General features: G+C 36.5%; 1 protein-coding gene across 5 annotated transcripts in view; it reads left to right on the top strand.

The window, feature by feature from the left end:
• Nucleotides 1-27,050, top strand: part of LOC123563687 (prominin-1-A-like) — an 85,049-nt gene that overhangs the window by 52,117 nt on the left and 5,882 nt on the right. For 2 of the 5 annotated variants that reach the window (XM_045356634.2, XM_045356635.2), the window contains exons 11-25: nucleotides 227-300; nucleotides 2,459-2,605; nucleotides 3,536-3,662; nucleotides 4,722-4,810; nucleotides 8,442-8,523; nucleotides 9,746-9,892; nucleotides 11,557-11,649; nucleotides 14,105-14,185; nucleotides 14,871-14,927; nucleotides 17,348-17,428; nucleotides 17,979-18,047; nucleotides 18,796-18,885; nucleotides 19,851-19,981; nucleotides 21,075-21,146; nucleotides 25,431-25,722. In XM_045356634.2, coding sequence (XP_045212569.2) covers nucleotides 227-300; nucleotides 2,459-2,605; nucleotides 3,536-3,662; nucleotides 4,722-4,810; nucleotides 8,442-8,523; nucleotides 9,746-9,892; nucleotides 11,557-11,649; nucleotides 14,105-14,185; nucleotides 14,871-14,927; nucleotides 17,348-17,428; nucleotides 17,979-18,047; nucleotides 18,796-18,885; nucleotides 19,851-19,981; nucleotides 21,075-21,146; nucleotides 25,431-25,713 — 1,623 coding nt within the window. In that variant the 3' untranslated portion in view covers nucleotides 25,714-25,722. The remainder of the gene's footprint in view (nucleotides 1-226; nucleotides 301-2,458; nucleotides 2,606-3,535; nucleotides 3,663-4,721; nucleotides 4,811-8,441; nucleotides 8,524-9,745; nucleotides 9,893-11,556; nucleotides 11,650-14,104; nucleotides 14,186-14,870; nucleotides 14,928-17,347; nucleotides 17,429-17,978; nucleotides 18,048-18,795; nucleotides 18,886-19,850; nucleotides 19,982-21,074; nucleotides 21,147-25,430; nucleotides 25,723-27,050) is intronic. The other 3 variants (XM_045356636.2, XM_045356633.2, XM_045356637.2) reach the window with 3 other exon arrangements.

Raw genomic sequence — 27,050 nt, 5'->3', positions numbered from 1 at the left:
AATGAAAGATGCGTGTTAGATTTGAAGTGATAAGTTTAGTTTCATTCAGAATCATTTGATATGTTGATAAAATGCAGGAGGAGTATTGCTCAGAGGCTACATGTAGCTTAATGACCTTAAGGCTGATTCTGGCTATGATTTTATAAAATGTTATTGCTGTATTAAAGCATGTCGCTAAACTTGGTATTTTATGGCAGTCTGACCATTTAATTTATGATGTTTTCAGATGGACAGTGTGAAGGAAGGTCAAGACTTTGCTACAAATGAACAGGAAACATTCAAGGATATAGCAGACTACATGTAAGTAACTACCTTTTGCATGAACATTTTTGAATACATATTTATGCCAAGTTACTGGAAAGGCAAACTTTAAGTTTTCAGTTTAGTTGTATCTCGTCACTAGGTAGCGGGGAACTGTGTAAGAACTAGTGTGTTTTATTTGCGCATTTTTAGCTCGACTATTCAAAGAATAGTCTAGCTATTCTACTCACCCTGGCGTCGGCGTCGGCGTCGGCATCACACCTTGGTTAAGTTTTTGCATGCAAGTACATACAGCCATCAATTAAAGGCATATAGCTTTGAAACTTATTTTTTCTTTTTCTAGGTCAATTACCAACCTCTCTGGGTCAAGTCCCGTAACTCTAACATGTATTTTGAGCAAATTATGCCCCCTTTTGGACTTAGAAAATTCTGGTTCAAGTTTTACTTGCAAGTTACTATCTCCAAAACTAATGCAGATATTGATTTGAAACTTCACATGTGTCTTCGGGGTTATAAAACTAGTTGATAGCAGCAAGTCCCATAACTCTGACGTTCATTTTAGCCAAATTATGCCCCCTTTTGGACTTAGAAAATTCTGGTTAAAGTTTTGCGTGCAAGTACATACAGCTATTTCTAAAAGGCATATAGATTTGAAACTTATTTTTTCTTTTTCTAGATCAATTTCCAACCTCACTGGGTCAAGACCCATAACTCTGACATGTATTTTGAGCAAATTATGCCCCCTTTTAGACTTAGAAAATTTTGGTTAAAGTTTTACATGCAAGTGACTATCTCCAAAACTAATGCAGATATTGATTTGAAACTTCACATGTGTCTTCGGGGTTATAAAACTAGTTGATAGCAGCAAGTCCCATAACTCTGACATTCATTTTGGCCAAATTATGCCCCCTTTTAGACTTTGAAAATTCTGGTTAAGTTTTGCGTGCAAGTACATACAGCTATTTCTAAAAGGCATATAGATTTGAAACTTATTTTTTCTTTTTCTAGATCAATTACCAACCTCACTGGGTCAAGTCCCATAACTCTGACATGTTTTTCGAGCAAATTATGCCCCCTTTTAGACTTAGAAAATTTTGGTTACAGTTTTACATGCAAGTTATTATCTTCAAAACTAATGCAGATATCGATTTGAAACTTCACATGTGTCTGCGGGGTTATAAAACTAGTTGATAGCAGCAAGTCCCATAACTCTGACCTTCATTTTGGCCAAATTATGCCACCTTTTGGACTTAGCAAATTCTGGTTAAAGTTTTGCGTGCAAGTACATACAGCCATCTCTAAAAGGCATATAGATTTGAAACTTAATTTTTCTTTTTCTAGATCAATTACTAACCTCACTGGATCAAGTCCCATAACTCTGGCATGTATTTTGGGCAAATTATGCCCCCTTTTGGACTTTGAAAATTCTGGTTAAAGTTTTACATGCAAGTGACTATCTCCAAAACTAATGCAGATATTGAATTGAAACTTCACATGTGCCTTCGAGGTTATAAAACTAGTTAAGAGCAGCAAGTCCCATAACTGATATGCATTTTGGTCAAATTATTCCCACTTTTGAACTTAAGTCTCTTTTGATATTTAACCTTTTTGGGTAATATTTTCCTGCTTCTGGGACAATATTTCGAATAGTCGAGCTTGGCTGTCTGACGAACAGCTCTTGTTCTTTTTGTTATTCTTTTGTATCATTGTTTTCAGATATTTAAATTTCACAGACAAAGCAATCTCACAATATATGCTCTTGAAAAAGTTACTATAAAAGTTGCTAGTTAAGTTGGCCTCGAAAACCAGGTTTAAATACAGAATGCCATCAAAGGCAGAAATGCTTCTGTATATTTTGGGGAGATTTATTATATGTCTTGGGATTCCTTTATAATTCAACACAAGTCTTTTGAAATAAAAATGATGTCACAAGTCCGGCAACTTAAGTCTGGCTGGCAATTTGTCAAAGTTGCTTTCAACTCAAAACAATTACAAGTCTTTGGCATAATGAAAAATTATTGTTCTGAGCTAGATTACTTCACTCTGACTTACATTTTATGAAATACACAATGTAATGCCTATTTTCAGTATTGAATTTTGTTTTGTATGTAAACAGGTTTCTCAACAACTTCTAGACTGAATGCTTTTGAACACCACATCAGTAAGAATTTCAAATTAAAACTTTTTATGTTTTTAGCTGGTATGCCTGTATAGGTATGGGCTGTGCTGTAATATTAGTGGTGTTTTTCTACTATATGGGAGTATTGTTTGGCCTGTGTGGAGAAAGGCCTGGGCCTCGAGCTGCCTGCTGTAACAGAGAGACAGGAGCCCATCTTCTCTGCACGTAAGTATTACCCTCTTTTTTATGCCCCCGAAGGGAGGCATATAGTTTTTGAACCGTCTGTCGGTCTGTCAGTCTGTCCGCAATTTTCGTGTCCGGTCCATATCTTTGTCATCGATGGATGGATTTTCAAATAACTTGGCATGAATGTGTACCACAGTAAGACGACGTGTCGCGCGCAAGACCCAGGTCCGTAGCTCAAAGGTCAAGGTCACACTTAGACATTAAAGGATAGTGCATTGATGGGCGTGTCCGGTCCATATCTTTGTCAACCATGGATGGATTTTCAAATAACTTGGCATGAATGTGTACCACAGTAAGACGACGTGTCGCGCGCAAGACCAAGGTCTGTAGCTCAAAGGTCAAGGTCACACTTAGACGTTAAAGGTCATTTTTCATGATAGTGCATTGATGGGCGTGTCCGGTCCATATCTTTGTCATTCATGCATGGATTTTAAAATAACTACGCATGAATGTGTGGCACAGTAAGACGACGTGCCGCGCGCAAGACCCAGCTCTGTAGGTCAAAGGTCCTTAACTCTAACATCGGCCATAGCTACTCATTCAAAGTGCCATCGGGGGCATATGTCATCCTATGGAGACAGCTCTTGTTTGAATACAGACATACAATATTTGCCTTTGGTTAGACAAAGTTTATCTAGCTGTTTGAAGTCAAAAGACATAATATAGAACTAGGTCATAAATTTATATTTTGTCTTGAGAAATTTAGAAATATTCAGTAGCTGTAGAGTCATCTAACAGTTTTATGCTGACTGATTTGAGTAGTACATGGTAATCAGTTCTTTCTGCATTACTGAAATAGAGAATCAAGCATCAGATATATAACAAACGCACACTCTTCAGTTGGCTATAAATTATGCAGTTTCACACAGTCAGATAATTCATGAACTACTGTTTCTGTTTCTGTTTTAGGGGTATATGCTGCTCTTTCCTGTTTGCCTGGATCCTCATGTTAGTTGTGATACTCTTGTTCACTCTCGGAGGACTCAGCTACTCTATGGCCTGCAAATATATCAGTAACGGTGTTGAAAATGTTGATGTAAGTATGTTAAGGGATCTACAAAAACATAAATATTTAAGCTTTAGTCTGCAGATAATAGGTGATATTGCCTTTGCGACCAGCACAGGATGATCTTGGTCTGCACTGTTTGTTATTCAGGCAGTAAATTTTCAGTGAATACCCTTTTGAATAATAAGTGGCAATGCCTAAATTGAAAGATGGACCAGTCCATTTTAGAAATTTAGCAGGGTAAAGTTCAGGAAGAAAATCAGTATTTGTGTTATTATCTAGGCAATAATTGAAATCTATAAGAAGATCATTTGGAAGTGTAGAATACAAAACAAAATAGCAGACCAGGTTTGACCGAGTTTATTCATGAGAGGAAATGAAATACAGGGGTTTTTTTTCAGCCATTTTTATAGCCGTTATTCGGCTCTTTTCCCAATGCCGAAAAGTATGTATTTTTCCCAAAATAAGTGCAAAAATTCCAATCTACATTCTGAAAAAAATCTCATCAAAATCGCACAAACATTGACCAAATTATGGACAATTTTGTAATGGAAGTATGTTAAAGAGGTTGTACAATGTGAAACAAGTGTATGAGAAAGTGCTTAAACACATCCTTACTATATCTTATGGGACTAAGTATTTCCCAATTCAGAACATTTACGCATCAAAATTCCCAGTTTTGGGGGTATAGGCTATGATCCCAAATTAGCTATGAAATATACAATACTCCTCACCCCCCTAGCACAGGCTCAAGCAGAATTCTGTTAAGTAGATACTGAAAGGACTCCATGATCTCAAAGGACTATATTACAACACTGAGTGCAAAGTACAGCCACCTTTATCTTTATTGCAATTGAGAAAAATATTCAAACTTAGAAGTCAACTTCAACATGATTTTTGTTGTTTGTATGATGAGCTATACTTTGTGGTATAGCACTTAAATGTTTAATTTGACTCTAGTACAATCTGAGTATTATCAAAGAAACAGGATCCTCACAGTTTTCCTCAGTAAAGTTCATACATCAATGAAGTTCAGGTAGGAAAATGACAACTCTTTACAATAGATCTTTATTGTTTCTGTTTTTACAGACATTTGAGAGTGTGTTGTCTGACGGGTTTAGCTGGGATATCTCGGAATCATTTGGAGTGGAAAACCTTACTATTGCTCAAATGTTTCAGTAAGATTCTTTTTTCACATTAAAATTCAACTTGTATGTCCTTGTTGGATGAAGTTTAGTTTCTAAACTAGCACTATGGGTTTGAAAATAATAATTAATTGTTTTTTAGCTCACATGAGCCAAAGACTCATGGTGAGCTTTTGTGACTGGTCAATGTCTGTCGTCTGTCTTGCATTGTCAGTCGTCCGTTGTGTGTCCTACAACATTTTCTAAGAAAATATTCTTGTTGAAAACCACTGGGCAGAATTACACCAAACTTCACAGGAATGATCCTTGAGTGGTCCCCTTTCAAAATTATTCAAAGAAATTCATACCATGCAGAACTCTGGTTGCCATGGCAACTGAAAGGAAAAACTTTAAAAATCTTCTTGTCCAAAATTGCAAGGCATAGAGCCTTGAAATTTTGGCATGTGACATCATCTAATGGTCCTCTATGAAGATTGTTCAAATTGTACCCAAGGGATGAAAAGAGGCCCCGCCCCAGGGGTCCCAAGTTTTACATAGGCATATAGGAAAAAACTTAAAAAATCCTCTTGTCTGAAACTAGAAGACCTGGGCCTTTGATATTTTGTTTGTAGCATTGCCTTGTGGTCCTCTATGAAGATTGTTAAAATTGTGCCCCTGGGGTGAAAAGAGGCCCCACCCCACGAGTCCCAAGTTTTACATAGACTTATATAGGGAAAAAAATAAAAATCTTCTTGTCTGAAAGTTCAAGGCCTAGCCCTTTGATATTTGGTATGTAGCATTGCCTAGTGGACCTCTAACAGGATTATTCAAATTATGCCCCTGGGGTGAAAAGAGGCCCTGCCCTGGGGGTCACTTGTGATATGAGTCATATAGGAAAAAATACTTTAAAAAGTTATTAGATCATATTTCCTAGACTGTTTAATTATATTTACCTGATGTACCCAAGTGAATATGGGTCACCTTACTGTGATCTTTACCGACTGACCTACTTTCTTGTTTTTTAAGATACAGCCTTGAAATTTGGATGACATGTACAGTTTTGCATACCGATCTTAAAACTGACTTTCAGTGTCCATGAATGTGACCTACTGACCTACTTTCTAATATTTTAGCATCAATTTACCATTTGAAATGTGGCTCATATTATTCAGGTGAGCGATTCAGGGTTATCATGACCCTCTTGTTTGTTGTGGTTTTTTTTCATCTCAAAAGTCAAATTTTCATAAAGCTTTATTCTTTTCCTTGTATGGGAGAGTTTTCAGTTGACAATAAAACACATGTCCCAGCTTAATTCTAAGTCAGGGTAAATATAAAGAAGTTTGTTTTGGTTTAATTAATACTGTTACGTTATCTGAGCTGAATACTCACAGGCTGATAGACGAACTGTTATGCTGTGTCCATCATCAGATAAACTGCTGCACAGTTATTCAACAAAGTTTCTGTGCAGCATCCTTATAGGAAGCTGTTTTAAGCTTGTTCAAATTGTGACCCTTAGGTCAGTTTTCCAGCAAAAAGGCTTATCCGTTATTATTTGAAAATTTCAAAATAAAATCCATCGTCTCTGAGATGAATAAATACACCTTGGACTGTTTGCACTACTTGTCCTCAGTGTTTGATAATGATTTGCAAAATTTCTTTTTTTAGCTCACCTGAGCCTTGGCTCATGGTGAGCTTTTGTGACTGCTCAGTATCCGTCATGTGTCGTCCGTCCATCAACATTTTCTAAAAAAATCTACTTCTTGAAAACCACTGGACAGAATTACATCAAACTTCACAGGACTGGTCCTTGGGTGGTCCCCTTTCAAAAAATTGAATTCCATGCAGAACTCTGGTTGCCATGGCAACCTAAAGGAAAAACTTCTAAAATCTTCTTATCCAAAACCCCAAGCCTTGATATTTGGCATGTGACAACATCTAATGGTTCTCAGTGAAGATTGTTCAAATTGCTCCTGGGGTGAAAAGTGTGTTACAAAAGAGGCCCTGCCCTGGGGGTCTCAAGTTTTACATAGACTTATATAGGTAAAAACTTTAAAAATCTTCTTGCCTGAAACTGCAAGGCCTAGACTTTTGATATTTATGCCCCCCTTCAAAGAAGGAGGGGTATATTGTTTTGCAGATGTTGGTCTCGGCCGGTCGGAATGTAGACCAGTCCGTTTCCGGATAATAACTCAAGAACGCTTGGGCCTAGGATCATGAAAGTTGTTAGGGAGGTTGATCATGACCAGCAGATGACCCTTATTGATTCTGAGGTCAGTATATCAAAGGTCTAGGTCACAGTGACCCTGAACAGTTAAACTGTTTCCAGATGATAACTCAAGAACGCTTGGGCCTAGGATCATGAAAGTTGGTAGGGAGGTTGGTCATGACCAGCAGATGACCCTTATAGATTTTGAGGTCAGTATGTCAAAGATCAAGGTCACAGTGACCCGGAACATTTAAACGGTTTCTGGATGATAACTCAAGGTTGTTTGGGCCTAGTATCGTGAAAGTTTGTAGGGAGGTTGGTCATCACCAGCAGATGACCCCTTTTGACTTTGAGGTCAGTAGGTCAAAGGTCTAGGTCACAGTGACCAGGAACAGTAAAATGGTTTCAGGGCAATAACTCAAGAACGCTTGGGTCTAGGATCAGGAATATTGATAGGGAGATTGGCCAGGAACAGTTTAACGGCTTCTGGATGATAACTTGAGAATGCTTAGACAAAGGATCATGAAACTTAATAGGGAGTTTGATCATGACCAGCAGATGACCCCTGTTGATTTTTAAGTCAATAGGTTAAAGATCAAGGTTACAGTGGCCCGGAACATTTAAACCTTTTTCCAGACAATAAGTTGAGAACGCTTGGGCCTAGGATCATGAAACTTGATAGGGAGGTTGGTCATGACCAGTAGATGGCCCCTGTAGATTTTGAGATCAGTAGGCCAAAGGTGAAGGTCACATTGACCCAGAACAGTTAAACACTTTCTGGACGATACCTTGAGAACACTTAGGCCTAGGATCACAAAACTTAATAGGGAATTTGATCATGACCAGCAGATGACCCCTGTTGATTTTTAAGTCAGTAGGTTAAAGGTCAAGGTCAGGTTGAACCACAATAGTAGAAAATTTGTTTACAGCGAGCATATAATTTCTGTTCCTTATGCAGTTACTGAATGCATCAAGGGGGGCATTTCGTGTTCGACAAGCTCTTGTTGGTATGTTGTATTGCCTCTTTGTCCTCTACCAAAATTGTTCAAATTATGCCCCAGGGATGAGAAGAGGCCCTGCTCTGGGGGTCCCAAATTTAACAAGTGATTAGAGTTCATCTGACTGACCTTGACCTACTGACCTACTTGTTTTTTTAAGATACAGCCTTGAAATTTGGATGACATGTACAGTTCTGCACTACTATCTTAAAACTTACTTTTAGTGACCATGAATATGACCTACTGACCTACTTTGTAATATTTTAGCATCAGTTTGCCATTTTAAACATGTGGCTCATATTACTCATATTTATAAAAGGTGTGCTTCAGAAATACAAAGTATAGACATGATGTATATTACATGTAGCATTTGCTAGTACTTGTTCACCTGGTTCGTTAAAGCTGGGTCCCAAGAGTAATTTTCACCTGGGTTAAATTTTGGACATTAAATTTGACGTTTTACTTTTTGTTTCTTTTTCAGAAATTGTAAAGATGATATGGGCATATATTCTGCATTACATTTGCAGTATATATTTGACATTGATAAAGAGTTTAATCTAAGTGTGAGTATATATTTTTATGCCCCCTAAGGGAGGCATATAGTTTTTGAACCGTCCGTCTGTCGGTCTGTCAGTCTGTCGGTCTGTCCGCATTTTTCGTGTCCGGTCCATATCTTTGTCATCGATGGATGGATTTTCAAATAACTTGGCATGAATGTGTACCACAGTAAGACGACATGTCGCGCGCAAGACCCAGGTCCGTAGCTTAAAGGTGAAGGTCACACTTAGACATAAAAGGAAAGTGCATTGATGGGCGTGTCCAGTCCATATCTTTGTCATCGATAGATGGATTTTCAAATAACTTGGCATGAGTGTGTACCACAGTAAGACGACATGTCGCGCGCAAGACCCAGGTCCGTAGCGCAGAGGTCAAGGTCACACTTAGACATTAAGGGATAGTGCATTGATGGGCGTGTCCGGTCCATATCTTTGTCATCGATAGATGGATTTTCAAATAACTTGGCCTGAATGTGTACCACAGTAAGACGACGTGTCACACGCAAGAACCAGGTCCTTACCTCAAAGGTCAAGGTCACACTTAGACATTAAGGGATAGTGCATTGATGGGCGTGTCCAGTCCATATCTTTGTCATCGATGGATGGATTTTCAAATAACTTGGCATGAATGTGTACCACAGTAAGACGACGTGTCGTGTGCAAGACCCAGGTCCGTAGCTCAAAGGTCAAGGTCACACTTAGACGTTAAAGGTCATTTTTCATGATAGTGCATTGATGGGCGTGTCCGGTCCATATCTTTGTCATTCATGCATGGATTTTAAAGTAACTACGCATGAATGTGTGACACAGTAAGGCGACATGTCGCGCGCAAGACCCAGCTCCGTAGGTCAAAGGTCCTAAACTCTAACATCGGCCATAACTATTCATTTAAAATGCCATCGGGGGCATGTGTCATCCTACGGAGACAGCTCTTGTTTATATAATCATATTTTAATTCATATACTAGTGTGTCCCTGGATAGGTATGTGTACATTGCTCCTGCCCATCTGCCCGTTGCAAAAGAAGGAGTCATTTTTTTTTTGAGTATGGTAAAGGCTTGCAGTCCACTGTATGGACACATTTAACCATACGTTGTGTATATTTGGTGTTGCCATGCTGGATTATGTTTTTGGAGATGAATTTGATAAGAGATAAAACCTGCTGCAGCAAGTTACTGTTTTGTCAATGAATGTGTGGAATATCATTATAAAATCGTGTATGAATTTAGGATGTGAAAGCAGAAGTAAGGAAGATGGAAGATACTACCCTAACACTTCCCAATATAACACTGCTGTCTCCTGGATTGAAGACTCAGTTAAATGATTACAAGCAAGCCGCTGTGTCAGATATCAACTTTACAGAATACACCACAGAGGTAAGTGTTGGTGCTAGCTCACACAGCTGTGTCAGACATCAACTTTACAGAATACACCACAGCGGTAAGTGTTGGTGCTAGCTCACACAGCTGCGTCAGATATCAACTTTACAGAATACACCACAGAGGTAAGTGTTGGTGCTAGCTCACACATCTGCATCAGACATCAACTTTACAGAATACACCACAGAGGTAAGTGTTGGTGCTAGCTCACATAGCTGCGTCAGACATCAACTTTACAGATTACAACACAGAAGTAAGTGTTGATGAAAACTTAACTTGCTCTGTCAGATAACAGCTTAACAGAATACACCACAGAGGTAAGTGTTGGTGATAGCTGACAGGTTGTTGTTTGATTGAATAAAGGAAGAAACATTTCATTTTCTTTACATTGTACTACTTCAGTTGCTTGATCATCAATACATCAATGGTTTGATCCATTAAGATTAGAAACAAATGTTACTACCAGCCATTGCCTTGTTTAACTGAGTCACTGGAATGATACTTTATTGCAAAAATTATTCTTCCATTTGGTATTTAGCTTTCATACCTAGACAAGACTGATTATTTATCCATGTCAGTAAGAGTTTATGTATCATAGTGAAATGAGTTTATTGCTCATCTTTTTACTTACTTGGTTATAGAATGTTTTAACATTCTTGAAAGTTGACTAACAATTAAGGGATTTAAAAACACCTCATCCATTTTGGCAACTATTTAATTCTTGCAACTTGTATTTAAATACTTTGTTGTTGCCTGATAATAGTTCACTAAATCTCCCCCAAGATGTATTCTATGTCTTAAAAATTCGCTGTATGCAGTTGCAAAAATTAGAAGTTAATAACAAACTCAATACCTGGTTAAGGGCCTCTATGGGTGAACGGTTAAAGTGACTGACTTCAAATCACTTGCCCCTCACTGATGTGGGTTCGAGCCTTGCTCGGGGTGATGAATTCTTTGTGAGGAAGCCTTCCAGCTGGTTTGTAGGTTAGCGGCTCAAGCCATGTACCTTGCCGTGATGAAATAATGCAGTGTGGGGCTCCTGGGGTATTCCTCCACCATCAAAAGCAGGGAAGTCCCCAATTGATCTACAATTTTGTTAGTGTGATGTTAATCTCAGCAACAACAAAAATAAATGACATTTATCAAATTATCATCAGTATTGACATATTTTTTGCAAAGGTAACATTGCTCAAAATGGTTGATTATAACAGTTTAAAGTGACTTACAAGAGACCATCCAGTGATTTTGGTATAATAGAGTCATCAGAATTATACTGGACAAGCTGTTGCTAGGATTTCACATTAGACACCATCAAGTGAACATGTGCTGGTGTTTAGCAGTGTAAAAATCAAGTTAACTTTTTATCATTGAAAAATCTGGGCGAATTATTTATATGTAACAGTGAAATGACTTTAAGAGATATTCTTTTCAGTGTCAACAACTAAATCTCTTTATATACAAATAAAACTAATCAGTTTCATAAGTAGTAGTCACACTTTGTTTATTACAGAAAAATTACCTCCTAAATACCCTTATTATTATGCAAGTTTCATAAATATCTGCATTACAAAGATATTTTTGGATCAAAATTTCCAAATGCATAAGTTGGGCATTTTTTAATGTTTTTTAATGTATGTGTAATTGTTCATTTTGTATTTCAGCTTGACAAACCATTATTTGGAAGTCAGCAGCTGCTTGTAGTCATCAGCGATCTAACAGATGCTGCTGATACTCTCGACAGGACTCAACCTGGAGTATGTTGTTTTTCACATCAGTTTTCATATATGGTAGAAAGAATGAAATGTACGTACAACCCTTTTAGCTTGATTAAAAAGTATAATGAGGACTTACCAACACAACCAATCACTCTGGCACCAGTATTTTATGAACTATGTTCCCTTTTAGTTAAAATTTCAAATAAATATTTTGATGCGCTTATAATCTGTCTTTGAAGTTACACAATGAACTTGAAACATTGTGTAACTTCAAACTTTAAAAGAATTGTCTATCATCACCCAGACCTCATATGACAAGGTATAATTGTGGCACTAGTATTTCATTTAATATGCCCCCATTTCCACTAATCTGAACCAAAGGTTCAGGCTGAGCTGTAAGCAAAGTGGATGGTCCAGCATCCATTGTCCATCATCCACAATATACATAATCAGTTTTTTTCCCTGAAACTAATGGTCAGAGTTAAACTAAAATTTGGTCTGTAATATTCTGGCAAGGTCCTGTCTGTAAGGCACCTGGCCCATTTTAGGGGCTGCTCAAGCTAAAATTAGAAAAACTTTTAACAACCTTTTCTCATGAACTGTGATATTTGTCAAACTTGGTCTTTAGCATTGTTCTAAGATCCTCTCTTTTGTTCATATAGGGGTGCAAAAGGGACAAAAGAGATATCTTGAAGTGGATCTTCATTTAATTTGGTCCGTAGCATTCTTGAAAGGACCTCTCATATTTACTCAAATGGGAGCAGTTGGCCAGTTTTATGTTTTTTATACCACACATAGTTGTTACTATCACGATTTAGTGTGTTATACATGTATTTAATGTCAAATCATCAATTTAAAAGTACAAGAGAGATTTTCATGAAATGTCGAGCATAGAAGGCAAGATGTAGAATATGCAGATCTTTTTAGTGATCCCTTAGCTAATCCATGCATCTGTCTGTATGCCAATCTGGCATTCACAAAAGATAGATCCTGTTTTACCTTTAGAAGTACAAGAAATCTTTACATAAAACCTTGCTCATGGATGGTGCATTAAAGGCAAGTTTTAATAAAATTTCGATGTAAAAAAATTTGGTTCATAAAAAATGCTTCATCAGATAGGGCACTTTTAAGGCTGGGCAGTAGTCCTGTTTTTAATGCAGATTATGACATTTGGATAAAGACTTTAATTATGTGTGAAATGAACCCTTTACAAAGCTAGCTTGCCATATTAATGTAAAACTTAATAAAATAGTCATCTCTCAGCAGAACAGTGTCAGAAGTGAGGCTTTGTTGTTCTTCATATGAGCCGTGCCATGGGAAAACCAACATAGTGGGTATGCGACCGGCATGGATCCAGACCAGCCTGCGCATCCGCGCAGTCTGGTCAGGCTCCATGCTGTTCGCTTTTAAAGCCTATTGGAATTGGAGAAACTGTTAGCGAACAGCATGGATCCTGACCAAATGCGCAGATGCCATGTGTCCTGAGATCCATGCTGGGCAAAACCACTATGTTTGGTTTCATCATGACGCGGTCAATATGTTATAGTCCAAAAATATGACAGAACTGTGAATTCAGCAATAACTTAAAACATACAAGAGATTTTTTCTTTTAGCAATATAATTGTTTATGACAGTCTTGACCTTCTGAAACTAGTCATTTGAATAATACGTAACACCCAAATTTTAGTAAATAATGCCTTATTGTACCCCTCAAACAAGTTGAAAGGGGAGTGTATACTGGTTTCAGGTTGTCTCTCTGTCTGTCCGTCTCTCCGTCTGTTTGTAGACACAATCTTGTGTGCACCAACTCTCCTCATCCCCTTGACACAATTTAATGAAACTTCATACAAGTGATAAGTAACAGCAGTAGTTGTGCACGGTGCATGTTAGGTTCTTTCAGAAAAAAAAATTGCAGAGTTAAGGGACTTTGTTTTTTGTTACTATACTATACATAGTTGCATATGCATTATTGTGCATGCCTAATCACCTGAACCCTTGCACACAATTTAATGAAACTTAAAACAAGTGATCTGTACCAACCCTAGTTGTGCATGGTCCATGTTACGTTCTTTTAGATAAATATTCTGCAGAGTTATGGGACTTTGTTTTTTGTTACTATCCTATATATATATATATATACAGTCTGCATATGCAATCTTGTGTGCGCCTAATCTCCCAAACCATTGCACACAATTTAATGAAACTTTACAATAGTGATCAGTTCCAACCTTATTTGTGCATGGTGCATGTTAGGTTCTTTCAGAAAACTATTCTGCAGAGTTATGGGACTTTGTTTTTTGTTACTATACTATAACATACATAGAGTCTGTATACATACAGTCCACATAAATATGCAATCTTGTGTGCGTCAAATAGCAATGTACTGTGTCAGTGAGGGCAGGGGGGTGGGGGGGGACGTACATTCACCACCTTCAGTGATAGCTTAAGTTTTTACTGTATTGATACACTAATGTTGTTTTCGTTGTTTTTGTAGATTGCTACAGATCTTAGAAAAGCTGCTGCTGATTTGAAGAAATTGAACGAGGAGGAGATAGCAGAGATAAATGAGGGAAAAGTAAGTTACCTCCCTTGCTGAATTGTGATATTTTAGTTACATGATACATATTCAGTAATCCCAAGTGTAAAAAGGCACACATGTTTTGCAGGTGTTTTTTCAAAAAGTAGATCACCATCAATTTTTATGGTCTTGGATTGATTATCTCATTGCTTTAAAAACAATATTTAAACAGATGTGGCAAGTTGAGTTTACTAACATGCAAAGTATTGTAAGTGTTGTGTTTACTAGCTCATAGATGCAATTTCCTGAAATATGTACTAGAATGCAATAAAAGTAGAGGATATTACATGAGTGTCTTTTCATATTGAATTTATTAAACAAGTTGAATAAAATAATAAAATGTGAGGCTGTGCCAAGAAATTTATTAATTTTATTCAGCGAGTTTAATAAATTCAGTATGGAAAGTCACAAATGTAATATTATTTTTATCACATGTTAGCTTTTCCTGCTGAAACATCAAAAATTTTGCTTTATTTAACTGTTATAAACAAGTCAATTTGACCAACAAAGGACGTTGACGTCAAAGCTTTATTACACTAGTGTATTATCAACTTTATATAATGGCTTTATTTCACTCCCGCGAGTGTGATAAAATATTGTATTCAACCTATACATTCATTTTGTGACATGACATCTAACAGTCTAATACATTTCTTAGTGAATGATACATTTATTATTTCAGACGTACCTGTCAGCATCACTCAAAAGTTTACAAGACAAAGCCCAAGTGTCTGTACCAGTAAGTAGATGGTATTCTAGTATGCTTCAAACTTGTGTTGAACAATTGTCAAATCTATCTTGGATGAAATTCAAGTTGAAAAATCTGCTTATATAGAAAATTAACATGCATATTAAAAGATACTAGCACTCAGATCTGTTATGTTAGTGAGTATTGTAAATTCTGTTACAAATTTACTGTTGTCATGTTTTTTGAAGAGTTGAATGGAAGTAAAGGAAAACTAATTAGAATGTAAAAACATACATGTGATAAGTTCAGAATCCCAAAACTGGAGGTTTGCCATTTTTCAGCTGGAGTTGGGGTCTCGGGAGACAATCAAAATCCTCTTGATCAAAATCCCCTACACTGAAAAATAACAGGGTGTTACAAAATCCCCTTCATACTTTTGCAGGGGGTATCATAATCCCCTCTGTGATTTTTATTTATTTCATCAAGTTCAAATACAACTATATACAACTTAAAAGTCTGTTGCATAAAGCACGTAAATACAATGCCTTTAGCAAACATAATATAACTTGGAGCACTGATATCTATATATCTATAATGTTAATCACAGAGGGGATTATGATACCCCCTGCAAATGTGTGAAGGGGATTTTGTAACACCCAGTCATTTTTCAGTGGAGGGGATTTTGATCAAGGGGATTTTGACATACACTTGGGGTCTCAAAACTGGAGGTTTTTTATCGACATAAATTAAGCGCGCGGACACAAAACTTAAAGAAAAAATCCAACATTTTAGGCCACACAATAACGCATAAGTCTACACCAGAAGAAACAATCCTCATAACTCTTGATTGGAATTTTGACAGAGTTATGCCACTTTTTAACTTACATTTTTTTTCTTAAAGTTTTATTTATGTCCATTACCTCTGTTACATTCAAAGCTATTGGCTATTATGCCCCTTTTACTGGCAAAGTTTTAATTCAGAGTTAATCACTGAGAAAAGTTGAGCATGCTGTCTTACAGAAGCTCCCTCTTGTTCTAACTTTAAACTTTCTTAACAGAATAAATTTGTAGAAACAAAGTCTCAATTTAGGTCTGAAATGGTGGTGAACATTGCATTAACATTTTCAGTCTACTTGAGGACTGAAAAAAAAAACGCTCTAAATTGGTCCAAACACAACTCATAAATTATGTCAATTCCTTACCCCATGTACCCACTTTCGTATAAAAATACTGATCATTGATTTTGACATGAAAAACAGAAAACAGAAATGCATCAACATGTATTTACCCTTACCAAAATAATGTAGATTGATGTTATCAAATAAATGAGTGTGTGTTTTCATCCAATTTTCAATGAAATAAGTCCGATTTTATTAGCAAATTAATTTGGTAAACATTGGAAGAAAATGGCGTAACTGCATAAGGGGAAGTAACATTCATGTTCTAAAAATAGAAATGGGTTGGTTTTTCCAACAATTATTCATGTGATTTTATTACTTTGAAGAATCAAAAATTCATTTCAGCTGGGAATTATTTCTTATGACTGGGAGTTTTTTGCTTCAAATTGGTAAAAAATGGAGCCTAATTAGCATTGAGAATGGGCCGATATTCGGCCCTGTGAGACAGATGGAAAAGACCCTGCTTGTCTAATCCCTTATCAAAACAAACAATTAATGATTATGTTATCAAAATTCACCTGTGAAAAACAACTTTTTCCTCCAGCTACCTGTGTGTCAAACATTCAAACATGTATAATACACAACAGTCACTGACACTTTGATTTACTGTGTAAACACGTTTGGCACTCCTCGGTAATTATCAACCCATGTCATAATACTGACTTTTTTGTGTGTGTGTGTGTGAAAAGCGGGAGAATTATGGTTTTGGTCGGGAGACGGGAGGCAAGGTGAAAAAATCGGGATTTTGACCCTCCCGCGCGGGAGATCACATGTATGGTAAAAAGATGAAATAAAATGATAATCTTTCCGTTTAATATAATTTCATAGAATGTGAAATTCATGAACTGTCTCCACATAAAGTCATTTAGACCAACACAACGATATTTTTTGCTGTCATGAAGGATTTTACTTACTACAAAAATGTACTTTTTATCACACACACACACACACACATGCACGCACACACACACACACACACACACGCACATACACACACCAAGGTTACTGGTCTGTAAGCTTGTGGAATGTTAATCATAATTATTGAGCATGAAACATGTTCTTAAAGTGTACAAAAGAGTTGTGTGTAACTTTAAAACAAGATTGAAGAAAAAATTAGTATGTTCCTTAAAATCAAAGCTGTAATGTGAGTTCTCCTAGCCATTTTGTATGAAGGTATAAAATACTGATACCCTTCCGTCATCGAATTCCCACATTGGCAGCAGTGTGTTCTGTTATAATTCCAAAACAACATATTTCTTTTATGTCTTATTTATATAATCTTTATGATTGCAGGATTCAATTGGCAACCTGACTGACAGCATCAAAAAGTCAGAGGATGACTTTAATAATAATAAGGATTCAATTGTAATACAGGTACTGTGTGCAGTTTGCATTAGTGGTCACATATATACCTGTAGCCTTACCCAGTCTTATGCTAGCTGTTGACAAATCCTTCTTGCTAAAAGAAAAGACTAAAGTGGTTTAAAATATGTAATTTCATAGTGTTAAATTTCTCACATTGTGTTGTTTTGTATAATTGTGGAGAATATGAGGAATCTGTTTAAACAACTACAAATAGGGAATTCTTAACAATAATTGAGCCGTGCCATGGGAAAACCAACATAGTGGGCTTGCGACCAGCATGGTTCCAGACCAGCCTGCGCATCCGCGCAGTCTGGTCAGGATCCATGCTGTTCGCTTTTAAAGCCTATTGGAACTGGAGAAACTGTTAGCGAACAGCATGGATCCTGACCAGACTGCGCGGATGCGCAGGCTGGTCTGGATCCATGCTGGTCGCAAACTCACTATGTTGGTTTTCTCATGGCCCGGCTCATATGATAACTGTTGTCTATCAACATACAAATATATTTGCACATGTTCATGTCAATATCTGGAATAAATATTTTTCATTGTCTCTTAACAGGAGTTGAAGGTGGCTGTAGAGGATATTTTAACAATTATTGAAGAAACTGTGAATTCAACAAAACTGTTTGTATGTGCTTTTATTAACTTATTTATTACATATTTTTAAATGCTTTTAACATCATTTATGAAACCTATAAATATATTATGATACTATTTACCATGTGTTTTAAAGCCATGTAGGAGAATCAAGAGTCGGTCTTCAGAGAGCTTTGGCAGACGGCCAATAAGAGATTGAGGATATAGGTCAAGAGATTGAGGATCTATTATTATAGGACTGTTGTGAAAATGCATGTTAATTGACAGTTTTGAAACATTATCGCTTTAAAATGTTTTAAATCAAGTGTTAATTAGTAGAATAATTCTACTGGAAACATGTCTTCACCATTGCTTTCTGAAATTTTGAGCGATGACGTAGAAATTAAAGGCTGTATTAGACCGGGTGAGTCGAGTAACATTCAGGAGATATCCAGAATGCTTGGTAATTACAGACCTGTTGAATACTGTGCATGCTGTCAGACAAAATAATGCAGTTCACTGTATTCATGTATTAAATAAATGTATAGTAAAGGACATACACTGATTTAATAGTGAAGTATGTAATGAAGAATTTAATAATTTGCGGGTATGAATTTTCTCCCCTACATTTTCTGTTCAAAAGCAGTTACCTGTTTGTTGATACTTCAGACAATGGGATAGGTATGAATGATGAATGTGCAGTGAATATCATAGAGACAAAAAGTGTTCAGTGTGTGTCAAATGATTTTGAAATATTACATGACATTAGGTCTGTGTTAATAAAAGGTAATGTTTTACAGATAAAATATGACGTAGGCAAATGTCGACCTCTGTATGATGCAGCACAGAGTGTAGTAGATGCAGTTTGTGTAGTAACTCTTGACCCTCTGGTAAGAGACATCCTTATTTTATAGAAAGTTTGAAATTGTAACAACCCTAATATATTTTTCTGTAAAACTTTGGCAGTATTGTTATATAATACCGCAAAAAAAATTATTAATGACTTGGACTTTCAAAAGGATAAAAATAATTTTCTGATGGTTTAACATTTGTTTCTGCTGTGGTCAGTTGGAGAGAAATATACTGTTTTATAATATGTCGAACTGACAACTGAAAAAGAACAACCGAAAATATTATGAAACACAAAAGGTGTAAATATGTATAAGGAGCCTCACATTGAGATATTTTATTTGGAGAAACGGCCAACACTTTTCACTTGACATTTTATGTTTGCAGTACTTTATAAATTATACTGAACATTTTATATCAGATGAGCAATATTTGTAATAGTGTTAAAATTTTGTTTATAAGCTTATTTATACTCGCCACCAGCAATCCATATTGGCAACTCCTTAAGAAGACTGTTAGTAATTTTAGTGGGAGGGTAGTGCCAGATACAGAAGACACTCCAAATTCCAGAAATTTCACTGGATTTTTAAGTATGCCAGGTGTGAAGCACCCAAACATGGGATTCTTATCCCAGTGTTGATAATTTTGGAGGAGCAGGGGCTCAAACTCAAGACCCCTGGTTCAGTAGTCGGACAGTGTTACCACTGGACCTCTGCATTCACTCTAGAGTGAAATATGTTGAGCACTTTAAAGATCTTTGCAAGGTCAAGAATCAGCACTTAGGGCAGTAAAATTTTTGTTAAGAAATTTCCATGCTTGATTGTCTTTAAAATGATATTTTGTTTTTCACTTGTGCTTTTGCTACCAATATAGGCAAGATGTATGCAATTTAGCAAAAAAACAAAACAAAAAACAAAAAAACCCTCAAATGTAACAGAAAATACTGATATAAGCTCCTGATGGTGTAAGTTGTTTTAATTATGTTCTATTTATTATTCTTTTACAGAATGCTATATGGTTTGGTCTGGGTTGGAGCTTATTCTTTTACATTCCATGTTTTATTTTCGCTGCCTTACTCGCAAATCTATACAAACGGACAGAGAAATACAAGAAAAAAGACCATGGATTTGATGACCCGTGAGTCATAACTAACATTTTGAAATCTTGTTTACATCTTACTAAATCTAAGTAACTAGTTATATTGGTTTAGTTCCAAGGAACATTCTTCAATTAAAAAAGGAATGTAAGGACAATTTTGAAGTTGTTAGTTTGTACTTAGCAACATATTGCTTTACCCTAAAGAAATATTTATGTAATAAGTTTCCTGTGTTCTTTGCATTTGCCACTGTCTTAATGTTATTGCAAGTAACAATTAAATAAAATAAATGCGTCTGAATGCAGCTTTTTTAGCTTGACTATTCAAAGAATAGTCTAGCTATTCTACTCACCCTGGCGTCGGTGTCAGTGTCACATCTTGGTTTAAGTTTTGCATGCAAGTACATATGGCTATCATTTAAAGGCATATAGCTTAGAAACTTATTTTTAGCTTGACTATTCGAAGAATAGGGGAGCTATCCTACATGCCCCGGCGTCGGCGCCTGAGCGTGAGCGTCACACAAATGTTAAAGTGTGCGTACCACCCCAAATATTTTCAAAGTCCATTGAGATATTGCTTTCATATTTTGCATACTTGTTTACCGTCATGACCCCAGTCAGTAAAAGGAGGAGGCAACTCTATCAAGCATTTTGACTGAATTATGGCCCCTTTTTGGACTTAAAATATGCTTATTGTAATGTTAAAGTTTTACTCATTGCTTATATTATACTATCAAGCACTGAGAATAGTTGAGCGGGCTGTCCACTGACAGCTCTTGTTTCTTTTTGTAGGTCAATTACCAACCTCACTAGGTCAAGTCCCATAACTCTAACTTGTATTGTTTCTTTTTGTAGGTCAATTACCAACCTCACTAGGTCAAGTCCCATAACTCTTAACTTGTATTTTGGCCAAATTATGCCCCTTTTTGGACTTAGAAAATCCTGGTTAAAGTTTTGCGTGCAAGTTACTATCTCCTTTATAGATATTATAATATTTAGGTTAATATTCTTGCTTCTGCTTCGAATAGTCAAGCATTGGCTGTCTTACGGACAGCTCTTGTTTAAAATGAAACTTTCTTCAAAGTTTGTTAAAGAATATTAATAAAGTGATATTCCCATACTTTTGTTATTGTAGAATACACTCACAGTATACTGGCTATGATGATTACCGTGGAAACCGTCATGAGGACAATGTGCCACTGACCAGGTATATGTTAGATTGATGAACTAATGTTGGTTCTGGTTTGGTACAGTATTTACAGCATGTTTGACCTCTGTTTTGCCTTTGTGTTTGACTTCACAACCAGATTAAATAAGCCATATCAAGCGGGAAAAGCATCGTGTTTAAAATACTGTTAAAATTTGGTATCTTGAATTCAAAGGGAACAAACAGTTAATACCATGAAAACTGACATCTGACTTGAAAATGGGGTTTGGTGCAGGTGTTTTCAGGATGGGACTTGAAAACTCCTTGGAGATAGATGGAATGTCAAGATGGGTGAGTTCAAGGTACAGAGTTTCAGCAGTATATATGAAATGTATTTCAAAAATCCTATTATATAATGTTGTACAATGTAACTTTTAAATATAAATTGTGAAATGTGAATGTCAGTATATAAATAAGGTGGTAAGCCATGTTTCAGTTATCTTCCAAAAGTTTTTTAGCTCACCTGTCACAAAGTGACAAGGTGAGCTTTTGTGATCGCGCGGTGTCCGTCGTCCGTCGTCCGTGCGTGCGTCCGTCCATCCGTCCGTAAACTTTTGCTTGTGACCACTCTAGAGGTCACATTTTTCATGGGATCTTTATGAAAGTTGGTCAGAATGTTCATCTTGATGATATCTAGGTCAAGTTCGAAACTGGGTCACGTGCTGTTAAAAACTAGGTCAGTAGGTCTAAAAATAGAAAAACCTTGTGACCTCTCTAGAGGTCATATATTTCACAAGATCTTCATGAAAATTGGTCAGAATGTTCACCTTGATGATATCTAGGTCAAGTTCGAAACTGGGTCACGTGCCGTCAAAAACTAGTTCAGTATCTAAAAATAGAAAAACCTTGTGAGCCTTTAGAGGCCATAATTTCCCAAACCCTCATGAAAATTGTCAAATGTTCATCTTGAGATATCTAGGTTCAAGTTCGAAACAGTCATGTGCGTCAAAACTAGGTCAGTAGCAAAATAAAAAACCTTTGCCTCTCTAGGCCCATACTGTGAAGGACCCTCCATAAAAAATGGCAGAATTTCACCTTGGTGATATCTAGGCCCAAGTTTGAAACGGTCATGTGCCCGTCAAAAACTAGGTCAGTAGGTCAAATAATAAAAAAACCTTGTGACCTCTCTAGAGGCCATACTTTTCATGGGATCTGTATGAAAGTTGGTCTGAATGTTCATCTTGATGATATCTAGGTTAAATTTGAAACTGGGTCAGCTGCGATCAAAAACTAGGTCAGTAGGTCTAAAATTATTAAAATCTTTTGACCTCTCTAGAGGCCATATTTTTCAATGGCTCTTCATGAAAATTGATCTGAATGTTCACCTTGATGATATCTAGGTCAGTTTCGAAACTGGGTCACGTGCGGTCAAAAACTAGGCCAGTAGGTATAAAAATAGAAAAACCTTGTGACCTCTCTAGAGGCCATATTTTTCATGAGATCTTCATGAAAATTAGTGAGAATGTTCACCTTGATGATATCTAGGTAAAGTTCAAAAGAGGTCACGTACCTTCGAAAATTGGGTCAATAGGTCAAATAATAGAAAAAACTTGTAAACCTCTCTAGAGACCATATTTTTAAATGGATCTTCATGAAAAATTGGTCAGAATTTTTATCTTGATAATATCTAGGTCAAGTTCAAAACTGGGTCACATGAGCTCAAAAACTAGATCACTATGTCAAATAATAGAAAAAACGACGTCATACTCAAAACTGGGTCATGTGGGAAGAGGTGAGCGATTCAGGACCATCATGGTCCTCTTGTTTGAATTATGTTATTTATAGCCGCTTTGAAGAAGAGGGAGGATATTGTTTTGCTTATTGTTGGCTGGTCTGTTGATCCATAGACCAGTTAGTTTTTCATCAGTAACTAGAGAACATCGGACATACAGTGTTTAGACCTCTTAGGATGATTGTCTGTGGCCAGCAGATGCCCCTTCTTGTTTTGGAGTCAGTAGGTCAAAGGTCAAGGTCAGAGCTTACAAAATTATACACCCAGTTGCCTTCGACAGGCCATCATGGAGTGGGTGGGGGAGCATATGTGTCTTACAAACACGTCTTGTTCTGCTGGATTCTTACTATTAGGCCACTGTTTCTGTAATTTCTGGGAAAGTTGGCTGACAGCCTGTTATATAAAACTGTTGATCACAAGATTATTTTACTCATATAATTGCTCAAAGCTATGCTCCAATATTGCATCTGATCTGTTATATAACAGTATGAATGTAAAAGTTTTATTCTGCATAAACATGAAGCATACAAGCTTGCTTGCACGCCATGTTTAATGAAAATGTTAGAAAATACTAACTGAAATTTGTATTGTTACAGTATACTAGTAATATGATATTCCGAATTTTCCTCGACTATTCATAGAAAAGTAGAGCTATTGGACTCGCCCATGTGTCGGCGTCTCGATTTGGTTAAGGTTTTGTTTGTAAGCTGGTATCTCAGTAACCACTTGTGGGATTGGATTGAAACTTCACACACTTATTCACTGTGATAAACTAACTTTCATTGCACATGTTCCAAAACTCTATTTTGCTTTTTTACAAAATTATGCCCCTTTTATGACTTAGAAATTTTTGGTTAAGTTTTTGTATGTAAGCTGGTATCTCGGTAACCACTTGTGGGAATGGATTGAAACTTCACACACTTATTCACTGTGATAAATTGACTTACATTGCACAGTTTCCAGAACTCTATTTTGCTTTTTTACAAAATTATGCCCCTTTTTCGACTTAGAAATTTTTGGTTAAGGTTTTGTATGTAAACTGGTATCTCAGTACTCACTAATGGGAATGGATTGAAACTTTACACACTTGTTCACTGATCTGACATGCACAAAGCAGGTCCCATAACTCTACTCTTTTTTTTTCTTTTTTTTTTTAAATTATGCCCCTTTTTCGACTGGTTTTTGGTTAAATTCTTATATGTAAGCTGTTTTGGTTAAATTCTTATATGTAAGCTGTTATCTCAGTACCCACTAATGGGAATGGATTGAAACTTCGCACACTTGTCCACTGTCATGAGCTGATAAGTACTATGCACGTTCTATAACCCTGTTTTGCATTTTTACTAAATTATGCCCCTTTTTCGACTTGTTATTCAATTGACAAGGCTGTTGAATAGTCGAGCATTGCTGTCCTCTGACAGCTCTTGTTAACTTTACTGCCAGCGGTTACAAAAAAACTAAACTAACGCATAGTTGTATTAACCCCTATAACATCAAAAATATTTTAATACCAAAACTAAAACTACTTTATTATTTTATAGATTTCTCATTTTTTTTTCATCCAGCTTACTCCTTGTTAAATATAGTTTTGAAGTTTTTAATTCCTTCAAAACTCCCTTCTTAAAAAAAAGCTTATGGAACAGCAGACATTTGCAAGTAACATCAGAATGCACTGTGAGGGTAGTTTGTTGTTAAACCCATCTGCATGAAAAGTAACCTACCTAATTATTTGTCTCTGAAAATACTGTATTTACAATAGTGAATGGGGTTAATCAAACAGATTTTGGCAGCCAGGGCAGCCATTCAACCAATTATCTGACATACTAAAATTTAATACCTACAAAAACTAATTCAGTTTTCTTTACCATCTCCACAACAATTATTTGTGATTTTATTACCAAACAAAACTTTTCTTTGAATAATCAAAAAATCATTTCAGCTGGGAATTATTCCTTATGATTGGGAGTTTTTTTGCTTCAAATTGGTAAAAAATATAGCCAAATTGGCATTGAGAATGGGCCGATATTCGGCCCCATGAGACAGGTGGAAAAAGCCCTGCTTGTCTAATCCCTTGTCAGAACAAACAGTTAATCATGTTTTCAAAATTCACCTGTGAAAAACAACTCTTTCCTCTAGCTACATGTGTGTCAAACGTACTTATAATACACAACAGTCGGTGACGCTTTGATTTACTGTGTAAACATGTTTGGCAGTCCTTGGTAATTATCAACCCAGCCACAAGGAAAAAAACTGAATTTTTTTGAAAAGTGGGAGAATTACGGTTGTGGTCGGGAGACAGGAGGCAAGGTGAAAAAATTGGGATTTTGAACCTCCCGCACAGGAGATCACATGTATGTCAAAATGAGAAATGATAGGTCCAAGCATGGGAATAAAAACTACATTTTTTTATATAAGGTTAATTGCTTGAATGTAAAAATATTATAAAGATTGCACTGGTGTTAGATGTTTTTTAATGGAATGATGGTATATACAATGTAGAGATGTAGTATTCATTTGTCTCATGTACACATTTACATTTCATTTTCTAACAGTATGGGAAAGGATCAACGCTATAGTTCAAACGGAGCATACAATCAGGGTTATCAAGGTAGAGAATATGAGCACGAACCCCGTTATCATAGGGATGAAGCTTCTGGTTACCCACCTGACAATTACTCCCGTGATCGTGGGGTTCCTCGTGGTAGTGCTGGGCATCACTATGCCCAACCCCATGCAGATCCCTACGATCAACCTCCACGGTATGATGATGCAGTATCGGACCGTTACGATCGGGTGTCACGTCACGGTGGGTATCCTAGGTTGAGCAACTACTAATTTTTGCATGTAAGTACAGGTGTTAATGCATGCTCGTTGTTTTCTGTAGTAACATACCTTTTGCCTAAATGACCCATGATTTTTGTGAAATTTTCCTTTTTATGCCTCCAACATCTTAGTGGTTATTGAAGTTGTTTCCTTATCAGTGACTGAAAACGTAAAAAACTATACTCAGTCTGTTGGATGTTCATTTAAAATATACTTCAAGGGAATAGTCTGTCCTCATATTTTAGTTAACCACTGTTAAGCCTGATGTACAGGTATTTTCATAGTAAATGGCCTTTTAGTTTATTCTCACAGCTTCGGCATACATATTTCTGTATCAAGCTTTCAAAAGTAGTGAATAGAAGCATTTCATTTTATGGCATTTTCTATAAATAGTGTGTAGTAATATTGACTGCATTATAAAGCCTTTTCTAAAAATAGTGAATAGTAACATAAAATATCTGCATACTAATGCACTTTTGCATGCGTCAAAATGGCTTACACAATTTTAGTAGTGTTGCTCAAAGGGTGGACACCTCGTCTGTTCATTTGCACTTATATTCCATATTAAATTTTCTCCTTTGCTTTGTCCAAACACAGTTTGAATTTTCCAAATAATATCACATATTAAATATATAAACTAAATCTTCCTTATTTAAAGCTGATATCTAATTGCCATTTTTGTTGTGTTTCAGTAACTGGTCCATAGTTTAAGTGAGCTATTTAGAGCAAGAAAACTGTAGTTATTTACTCTATCACATTTAGAATTTTATTGTGTTGTTTTTTACGTGTTTTCTGTTCATTTGCTACACATACTTGTCTCATCTACATTCCTGACTGCTTCACCTGCTACATAAAGAGGGAACAGCAATTCTCTGAGTTTAGGGCATACCAGTGCTCTGAGTTTAGAGAATAGGGTTAGACTTTGAGATCAATTTTATCGTGAATTTCTGTTTGCTGATTGCTTCTCTGCTTTCAGCCAGTCAAAATTGCTTTCGTTCGCACACATGATTGTGACAGTTATTCAGAGAATTGAATGTTGTCTGTGTTAAATTATCTGTCTGCTTTGCACTTAACTTTCATCTAACATTTTTAGCTCACCTGAGCAATGCTCAGGTGAGTTTTTCTGATCGCTCGATGTCCGGCATCCGTCGTCTGTCGTCTGTCAACATTTAGCTTGTGTATGCGATAGAGGCGGTATTTTTCAATTAATCTTCATGAATATTGGTCAGAATGATAACCTTGATGAAATCTAGGCCGAGTTCGAAAATGGGTCATCTCGGGTCAAAAACTAGGTCACTAGGTCAAATCAAAGAAAAACCTTGTGTATGTGATAGAGGCTGTATTTTTCA

The sequence above is a fragment of the Mercenaria mercenaria genome, chromosome 2 (genome assembly GCF_021730395.1).
Source record: "Mercenaria mercenaria strain notata chromosome 2, MADL_Memer_1, whole genome shotgun sequence".
NCBI lineage: Eukaryota > Metazoa > Mollusca > Bivalvia > Venerida > Veneridae > Mercenaria > Mercenaria mercenaria.
Note: the sequence above shows the minus strand (reverse complement) of the source record. Positions and strands in the feature narration are given on the sequence as shown.